The sequence below is a fragment of the Phacochoerus africanus genome, chromosome 4, assembly GCF_016906955.1.
Source record: "Phacochoerus africanus isolate WHEZ1 chromosome 4, ROS_Pafr_v1, whole genome shotgun sequence".
In the NCBI taxonomy this organism is placed as follows: Eukaryota; Metazoa; Chordata; class Mammalia; order Artiodactyla; family Suidae; genus Phacochoerus; species Phacochoerus africanus.
This window is the reverse complement of record NC_062547.1, coordinates 15,680,943-15,691,091: the sequence shown is the minus strand read 5'-3', so window position 1 is coordinate 15,691,091 and position 10,149 is coordinate 15,680,943. Positions and strand designations below refer to the sequence as shown.

The 10,149-nt window shown below is 41.6% G+C and overlaps 1 protein-coding gene across 1 annotated transcript; it reads right to left on the bottom strand.

The window, feature by feature from the left end:
- Window positions 1-8,187: 8,187 nt before the first annotated feature.
- Window positions 8,188-9,176, bottom strand: LOC125124074 (olfactory receptor 4X2-like). The gene has a single exon (XM_047774249.1). It carries the CDS (start codon window positions 9,173-9,175, stop codon window positions 8,246-8,248), a length of 930 nt encoding a protein of 309 aa, XP_047630205.1. The 5' UTR covers window position 9,176; the 3' UTR covers window positions 8,188-8,245.
- Between the last annotated feature and the right edge of the window lie 973 nt (window positions 9,177-10,149).

Genomic DNA, 10,149 nt, shown 5'->3' with positions numbered 1-10,149 from the left:
TTCTCCTGCATTTTTCTCCCAAGATATTCTTTCACCAGAGGAGTCAGACGCAGGGCCTCTCCTACTGAGTAACACACACTGTTATATTTGGAAGGAAGCTTGTGGATTCCTCCTCTTACAGAAGAGAGATCTGGACCCAGCATCACACAGCTGGTTGGTGCAGAGCCTGGACTAGAACCAGGCTCCACGGCTTCCTGCCCAATACTTGCTCCCTTGCTCATCTCATCTCATCCACTGACTCCTCCCCCTGGTGCTCCCCCAAACCAGGCTTCCAGAAAGAAGGGAGAGCATGAGGGGAGAAAAGAGGCGTGTTTCCAACAAAAGGCAAAGCAAAGCTGAAGGGTAAGATCTTTAAAGAGAACAGTAACGACGTGAACAATATCATGAATAATATGGTCCGACCTCATTTTCCCACCTTCCTGAGGTATAATTTCTGACCAGATAGCCTTGCAGAGCCTGGGGACCCTGCAGAAGAGAGGAGTTTTCAGGTATTGGCCAAATTGAGCTGCCAGGGCAAGAGACTGGAAAAAGAAGATAAGGAAAAAAAAGAAAAGAAAAGGAAGATATGCCTTGGTGACCAGAGATCTTAGCTCCAGCAGCTATAACCAAAGATTCATTATTCTATAGCCATTTTAGATACTTCTGTCAGGTCTCCCCCAAAAAAGAGAATACAACCTGTTGAAGGCTTTTACAGTGTCTCCTAAAGCCACTGTTGCACCTTACACAGGCTGGGGAACTCCGCAAAGTTAGTGAGTGTTTGGGATTTGATTCCTGAATCCTCCATCTATTATTACATCTATTTCAAAACCAAGGCATCACTGTTTGTACCTTATAAACACCACCAGAGGATAAAGTATATGTGGGGCTATCTAGCATTAAAAAAATAGGCTCTTCTTTATAATTCCAAATTATGTCCCCATAGAGATTAAGTGAATGAGCCTATCTTGAATATTGTTTGTGGCCTTGATTCTTAACTTTATCTCCTGAATCTTTTGCAGGCAAAAAACTGATTCATTTGCATACGTCGCCCCAGGAAAACAGAAATTTGCTTTATTAACACAGAGACATACAATGAGTATGTTAGTGTGCACTGATAAAAACTTGGAAATCTTGGGCCAAGATTGGTCCTTGGCAAAATTTAGGTTTCTGTGTAGCCTCATCTCCATTCGGGTTTGAAAAATGCCTTCATTTTTTCACCGGAGAAGTCCGGATGCGAAAATGTGTCAGCCAGGCCCCTTGAATTTTTCAAAAAAAATGTTTTGAAAAGTGTATTAAAAAAAAAAAGCAGTTAGTGAAAACTATCTTTGTAAACATCTCCACACTGATCGTATTACAAGTGGCCCTGGTGAAAGTGACTGTAACATCTGCTCTAAGCCAAGTCATTGAGTCACTTTCTCATGATGTCACTGATACTGGCAGGAGAGACCTTAATTAAAGTGATATCTGAAGTCTGCCTCATTAGCCAAAAGAGTCAGCAAATCTAAGACTCTCCGTGCATAGGAGCTAGAGTAAGAAAAATGAAAGGTGCCAACACGTGTGAAAGACTCTGAGTCTTTGTGTACCGTGACTCATGGTTAAGGTTCAGTGACTAAACTGACTCAGAATCTGTTCCACACAGAAAGATACCACTTAATACCTACCTTCCTCTATGGACTCACCAGGTACCATCAATGCCACCACCTCCCTGTGCCAACTCCGGCATTAATGACCTTCTCACAAAGTTACAGTGGAAGAGAACAGGATGAGCCAGTCTACCCTAAAACCCACTAAAATGAGGAGTTGGGAAAATATTGGCCAGACTGAAGCTATACGCATTTAAGGTGAATGAGATGGAAAACTGAGATCAGAGAATTGAATTCCCTGAACTTTTCTAGCATCCCCTGTCTGGGGAATTCCTGAGAAGAGCAAAAGTCAACGTACCAATTGCTTCCTTCAGAGGTTAAGGAGCCTCTCTCTAATTAATCCAATTACAACGTCAGCCCTTCTACTTGCCCCCTTATGATTAGCAACCTCTTGTCATGGCCCCTGGAGTTCTCCCTCTGCATTCTCAGGTAAGTGATGGAGGAGAAGCCAACAGCACGTCATCCCTTGGTCCTCACCACACACATCTTCAAGAGGCCCCTGGTGTCCTACTCTAACCTCACCCCTCATTGGACCACTGATGTCGGTGAGCTCCAGGGAGACTTTAACCAAGTGGACCAGGACCACTTCATACACATACGCCACACACATCACCTGAACGACAGACTGTATACATGGAAGGGCCTTCAAGATCATACTGTCCGATTCATCAACTTTAAACGTGTCAAAGAAGCCAAAGAGGAACAATCACTGTGCAAAGTTATCCTACGCACTGATGGCATGGTTAAACCAAGTCTTTCCTGACTCCTGGTACAGAGGCCTTACAACTACTCATTCTTAAATTCTAAGCATTTTACCATAAGGCATAAGCACATGGTTTTTACATGCAAAGGCTTCAGAAAGACTAGAGTTCCTTAATTGTTGGGCATAGTCTCCCAAGTAACAGCATACTATATTTGTGTTGGGCAGTACCGTGTCTTTCAACTTTTCTTTCTGACATCTTACATACAAAGTAACACTCTAGTCTAGAAACTAGTATTCCCGTCTGGTGCAGGGGAAACAAATCTGACTAGGACATGTAGCTGAGGGTTCAATCCCCGGCCTCTCTCAATGGGTTAAGGATCCAACATTACTGTGAGCTGTGGTGTAAGTCGCAGATGTGGCACAGATCTGGCGCTGCTGTGGCTCTGGTGTAGGCCAGCTGCAAGAGCTCTGATTGGACCCCAGTCTGGGAACCCTCGCATGTCATGGGTACAGCCCTAAAAAGACAAAAGAGGAAGGAAGGAAGGAAGGAAAACTAGTGTTCCCACTTGACAGAGTAGGTAACAGGGGCTCAGAAAGTTTATGAGAATATTACAAACCTATACAAATAATAAATTTCCCTATTGTGCAAAGGTCTAGGTGTCACAACTCCTGTCAGCAGAGAATATGTCACCAGCAGCTGGTGCCCTTGAGGAAGCAAAGAGGCCAGTAAGAAATTGAACTGATTCTCGTTACCCTGATCTGCTCTGCTCTGTGTAGCCATGCTGCTTCTTCAGAGTTTTTATCTTTAGATAAATAAATTACAGAACAATCGTATACATGTAACTTTTTCTCATTAACTTCCTCAAATGCTGCAAGAACTCAAACTCTATTTTTAAAGCCCCAGGAATTCTCACTAAAGAAGCCTACGTTAAATCCTTCTGTATGTACATCAAGACCTACCCCCATAATTTGTTTCAAACTAAATGGCATTGGCTACTGTCATAAATTGAGCCTTTCTCAACTCTCTTACTAAAATATCTCTGGAAAAGAAAAAGTGTTGCAAAAACAGTATCTTTAACAGCTGGTCTACATCCAGAACATGGGAAGGACTTCTAGGAGTAACAAGGCAGGGGGAATGGAATGAAGAGATACAAACGATGGCCATGCATGCAATTCTGTTGGCCTAAAAATGTAGGAAGAGAGCAGTTTCTTTCTGGCTCACCTCACCCCTTTCTGTCTCTGACTCACACACATGTGCATATGCACACATAGACACATGCATGCACACACACACACCATTTTCTTAGAAATAATTAATACTGGCATTATTTAATCTTTCTAGCTTTACTGAAGTATTCTTAACAAGTAAAAATTGTACCTAGTTAAGGTAAACAATGTGATGATCTGAGATACATATACATTGTGAAATTTTACTACCATCAAGGTAACTAAACAAACCTGGAGTGGAGGACTACAATGAAAGAAAAGAATAATTCAAGGAGGAGAAAGAAGAGGATGACAGATGAAACAATACTAGCAGAGTGTTAATCGCTGAAACTAGATGAAGTTTTCATGGGGATTCATTATAATAATCTCTGTAATTTTGTGTAAGTTTAAAAATTTCTCCAGGGATAGGTTAAAACACAAACAAGCAAAAAATAATATCCAATCATGGAATAAAGGGGAAAGACTAATGTAGCAGTTCAGGCAAATGGGTAGAAGTAGATTGGACTTGGGCAGTAGTTGGGATGGGAAGATTGGATGGATTCTGAATACACGTTGGAGATATAGTAGACAGGGTTTGCTAGTGGATTAATTTGAGGTGAGGAAAAATGGTACCCAGATGTTTGGTGTGAGTAAACTGGGAGAATGGTGATATTGTTCTGAATTGATAAATGCAGAGAGAGGAATAGGTTGGAGTCAAAGTCAATAATTTTTGTTTTGATCATATGAGGTTTAAGATGACTATCTACATCCTAGGGGAAATTTTAAGTAGACAATTGGCTATTCCAATCTACTTCCAGGATTATACAAGAGCTAAAAATTTCAAAGACAGGGCATAGCCAGTATTTATCATCATGAAAACAGATAAGATCGTGTAGGGAGAGAGTGGAGACAGAAAAGAAAGGAATTCCAGGACTGAACTTGGGAAGCACCAATAATCAGAGTTCAAGAAGCAGCAAAAGAGTTAGCAAAAGAGTCTGAGAATAAAAGTCCAGGAAAGAGCACACCCCAGAAACCAAGAAAAGAAATTTCAAAAAGGAAAATGTGATCAGTGACATCAACGGCTGCTTGGAAGTCAAATAAGAGAAGGATTCAAAAAAAGACCACTGTACTTGGTAGCATGAGGTCAATTTGGGATATAAGGAACTGGAAGAAACGGCTTTGAATAGAAGCAGGAGAATGAAAGATTCCTTGTGTAATTGCTGCCACAATTAAACTAATTAACATATCCATCACTTCACATAGTTACCATTTTGGTGTGCACGTGGGGAGGACACTTAAGATCTACTCTCTTAACAAATTTTAAGTATACAGTACATTATTATTAACTACAGTTTTTGCTGTACATTAGATCTCTTGAACTTCATCTTTAACTGAAAGATTTGTCTTGTAACCTCTAACACCTAAAATGCCACATTATACACCTTAAAAATATACATTCTCGGAATTCCCATCATGGCTCAGTGGCAATGAATCTGACTAGAATCTATGAGGACGCAGATTTGCTCCCTGGCCTGTCTCAGCAAGTTAAGGATCTGATATTGCCATGAGCTGTGGTGTAGGTGGCAGACGTGGCTCGGATCCTGCGTTGCTGTGGCTGTGGTGTAGGCCAGCAGATACAGCTCCTATTAGACTCCTATATATACATTTTCTAATTTGTCAATCTCACTTCAATAAAGCTAGAAAAAAAACCTTATTTGTAAGAAAGGAAATATACTATGCCATAGGATACAGCTATAATAGTTACACAGCCATAGCAATTTAAAAATTAAGTTGCGGAAGTAAAATAGATGAATGTGTGTGTCTTCATCCATAAGGGAAAATATGCAGAGCATAAAAGTTAAAATCAAGGGGGAAAAAAGAAAAAGAAGAATTCAATAGATGACATTTTCATCAGAATTGATCAAGCAGAAGAAAGAATCTGTGCAGTAAAAGACAGGATCTTTGAAATGACCCAGTCAGAAAAGAACATTCAAAAAAAGAAAAAGTGAAGAATATGCCAATTATATCTCAATAAAACTGAAAGGAAAAATAAAATATTATGGTGCTTGTAAAATTTTTTTAAAGAAGAAACCCTATTTGAACAATAGGACATCATTAAAAGAATATATATAACTAAATCACTGTTCTGGACAACTGAAATTAACACAGCATTATAAATCAACTACACTTCAATTTAAAATAAGTAAAAAAATTTTAATGAAGAATGATTTGTGAATTAATGGAATCACAGGAGAAGCGACAGAGAAGGAGGCAGAAAGGTTATTTAAAGAAATAACAATCAAGTTCCCGCTGTGGCTCAGCAGGTTAAGAACCCAACTAGTATCCATGAGGATGTGTGTTTGATCCCTGCCCTCACTCAGTGGGTTAAGGACCCAGCATTGCTGCAAGCTGTGGCTAAAGCTTGGATCTGGTGTTGCTGCAGCTCTGATTCAACCCCTAGCCTGGGAACTTCAATATGCCATGGGTGCTGCCCTAAAAAGACCAAAATAAGAAAGAAAAAGAAATTAAGACTTAATTTCCCCAATCTGGAGAGATATTTGGACACTTAAGTTAATGAAGCTAATAAGTCACCAACATTTCAATGCAAAACAATCTTCTCCAAGACCATAGTAAAACAACTTTTTAAAAACAAAGACAGAAAATTTTAAAAGCAGCGAGAGAAAAAATATTTCCCTCATTCAAGGGATCTTCACAAAGGCTATCAGCAGATTTCTCAGCAGACGTTCGAGGTCAGGAGAGAGTGGGGTGACACAGGTACACCTCATTTTATTGTGCTTCACTTTTTTGGACACCACCTACACAAAATGGAATATTAATCAGTCATGAGAAAAAGGAAATTGTACCTTTGCAACTTCATGAATAGTCTTTGAGGGCATTATGCTGAATGAAATAAGTCAGAAAGAGAGAGACAATAACTGTATGACCTCACTGTACACGTTAAATTTACACAAATGTTATATGTCAATTATATCTCAAATACTTAGAAAATAAACACACAGGTTTTTTTAAATTTTTTAAAACTGTACAACACTGCTAAAGAACACAAAAGAAGATAGCAAATGGAAAAATGAACATGGTTTTGGACAGAAAGACCCACATTAAAGTAATGATTCTTGTCAGTTGCATCATTTGCAAAGATTTTCTCCCATTCTATGGGTTGTCTTTTTTTTTTTTTTTTTTAATGGTTTTCTCTGTTGTACAAAATCTTCTGAGTTTAATTAGGTACCATTGGTTCGTTTTCATCTTTACTGTCATTATTCTAGGAGATGGATAAAACAAGACGTTGCTGTGATTTATGTCAAAGAGGGCTCTGCCTATGTTTCCCTCTAGGAATTTTATATTATCTGCCTTTACATTTAGGTCTTTAATCCATTTTGAGTTTATTTTTGTGCATGGTGTTAGAAAATGTTCTAATTTCATTCTTTTACATGTAGCTATCCAGTTTCCCCAGCACCACTTACTGAAGAGACTCTTTCCTCCACCCGTATATTCTTGCCTCTTTCGTCATAGATTCGTTAACCAAGGGTGCTTGGGTTTATTTCTGGCCTTTCTATCCTACTCCATTCCAATGACTTTCATTTAGCACAGGATCCAATCCGGGATCACAGGTTGCATTCGGTTATCATCTAACCGCAATGCAGGAAAATTGCTCAATTCTTTTCTCCTGTACATCAGAAGAAGACAGGCCAGTAATTTTGCAAAATTTTGCTTGATTGGGGTTTGCCTGACATTTTGTGATGATCAAACTCAGATTATGTGTTTTGGTGGGAACACCACAGTCATGATACTGAGCCTCTTCTGTCTCAATACCAATGATTAACTTTAATTGATTAAGGGACTACCTTCCAGGCTTCTCCACCAGAGAATTATGTTTTTAAGGTTCGCAGTTAATAACTATGTTGTAGGGGAGTTCCCGTCGTGGCGCAGTGGTTAACCAATCCGACTAGGAACCATGAGGTTGCGGGTTCGGTCCCTGCCCTTGCTCAGTGGGTTAACGATCTGGCGTTGCTGTGAGCTGTGGTGTAGGTTGCAGACGCGGCTCGGATCCCGCGTTGCTGTGGCTCTGGCGTAGGCCGGTGGCTACAGCTCCGATTCAACCCCTAGCCTGGGAACCTCCATATGCCGTGGGAGCGGCCCAAGAAATAGCAACACCAACACCAACAAAAAAAAGACAAAAAAAAAAATAATAATAACTATGTTGTGGGGAAATACCTGGAGACGACGTAAAATCTTATTTCTCACCAAGAAAATGTTCAGTGATGATCAATTCTCTCAGGACTGCTTTCAAAAGGCAGATTAATTATTACAATTTTCTAAGAATTGGTTTACCACTATGCATCAAAAGCTGCAATACCTTTTAAAACAGTAAATTAACTATAGCAGGTGAGATTTTTTTTTAAATCAAAATATAGTAAAAGATTTCTATTCAAAATACTTAGCACATTGAAGTTTTTGGTGGTAATAACCTAAAACAAATCTAAACATCTAACAGAAAAAACGGCCAGTTAATAATAGTACATCCATAAGAGGATCTATTTTATAAGTGATCACAATAAAGTTGTTAAAAGTTGGGAAGCTATTAGAATAATTCTAGAACTAACAAGTCCTGGCATCTGTCTTTCGTCCCACTCTGTCGCCTCAGTTTGGACTCAACATCATTCTAAACCCCAGGATCAACACCAAGACTCAGACTCTATTTCTCCTCTAGTTTCACTGTCCTGATCCACAGCCTCTTCACGGCTTTCTTCATCTCAGCATTTCTCAAGGAGTAGATGACAGGGTTCAGGAGTGGGGTGATCACTGTGTAGAACACAGCTACCACCTTGTCCACAGGCAGGATGGTGGAAGGCCTCAGATAGATGAAGAGGCAGGGCCCAAAGAACAGGGTAACCACGGCGATGTGGGACCCACAGGTGGAGAGGGCCTTGCGCCGCCCCTCAGAGCTTTGAGTCCTCAGATGGAGCAAGATGACTACATAGGAGGCTAAGAGGACCAGGAAGCTGATCACAGTCAGGGTCCCCCCATTGGCAACCATCAGCAGACCAATCAGGAAAGTGTCAGAGCAGGCAAGCTTGAGCAGGGGAAGCACATCACAGAAGTAGTGATCAATCACGTTGGGGCCACAGAAGGGCAGGCGGAAAATGAGGAGGATTTGGGCCGAGGAATGCACAAAGCCCCCTGCGCCTGCTACTCCCACCAGGAAGGCACACACCTGCCCATTCATGATGGTGGCATAGTTGAGGGGCTTACAGATGGCCACGTAGCGGTCATAGGCCATCACAGTGAGCAAGAACATCTCAGCGCCGGCAAAGAAGTGGGTAAAGAAAACCTGTGACATGCAGCCCCACAGAGATATAGCTTTTCTGTCAGCCAGCAAATCTGAGATGAGTTTGGGGGCTGTGGTAGAGGAGTAGCAGATCTCCACAAAGGACAGGGAGCTGAGGAAGAAGTACATGGGGGAGCCGAGGCTTCTGCTGGTCATGACGGTGAGCACAATGATGAAGTTCCCCAGCACAATGGCTGTGTACAAGAGCAGAAATATCACAAAGCAGACTTTCTGCACCTTCGGATCGGGAGAAAGTCCCAGAAAAATAAACTCTGTCACATTGTGTGTGCTAGCCATGATGTCACCACAAGGATGTGTGATCTAAAATGCTACAAAAGGAGTTCCCGTCGTGGCGCAGTGGTTAACGAATCCGACTAGGAACCATGAGGTTGCGGGTTCAATCCCTGCCCTTGCTCAGTGGGTTAACGATCTGGCGTTGCCGTGAGCTGTGGTGTAGGTTGCAGACATGGCTCGGATCCCGCGTTGCTGTGCCTCTGGCGTAGGCCGGTGGCTGCAGTTCCGATTAGACCCCTAGACTGGGAACCTCCATATGCCGCGGAAGCGGCCCAAGGAAATAGCAAAAAGACAAAAATAAAATAAAATAAAATGCTACAAAAGACTCCTTTGGTAACCACAGGAATTACATAATAATCCCCTCCCTGTCTGATTCAAACTCTGCAAATTTGGAGTCTTCTCAGAAATAGGAAATCCAGAGTTCCCATCATGGAGCAGCGGAAACAAAACCAACTAGGGGCTATGAGGTTGCAGGTTCAATCCATGGCCTCAATCAGTGGATTGAGGATCCAGCTTTGCCGTGAGCTGTGGTGTAGGTTGCAGACACGACTGGGATCAGCCGCTCCTGTGGCTCTGGTGTAGGCTGGCAGCAACACCTCCGATTAGACCCCTAGCCTGGGAACCTCCATATGCCACAGGTGCGGCCCTAAAAGGACAAAAGACAAAGAAAAAGAAAGAAAGGAATAGGAAATCCATCTCTGCAATCCATCGACCCTCACTTGCGGTGGCCCTCTTCGCTTAGGACACTCTGAAAATACAGCACCTTACACCCTGAATCAGAACTGTTCCATGTGACCATCTGCCCCACAAAACTGTGAACTTTCTCGAGCAGAGATTCTATCTTGCTACCACTCCGTCTCCCGAGCTCCAAAAATACGCATTCAGTGAATGTACACAGAACGGAAGAACAGCACATATAGATCTTCTTAGCACATTATTTAGACACTGCAGGTGCTCACTAAAGATCAAAAGAACAA

Coding starts and splice junctions, on each gene's coding strand:
- LOC125124074 (XM_047774249.1), bottom strand. CDS start 9,175: ATGGCTAGCACACACAATGTGACAGAGTTTATTTTTCTGGGACTTTCT.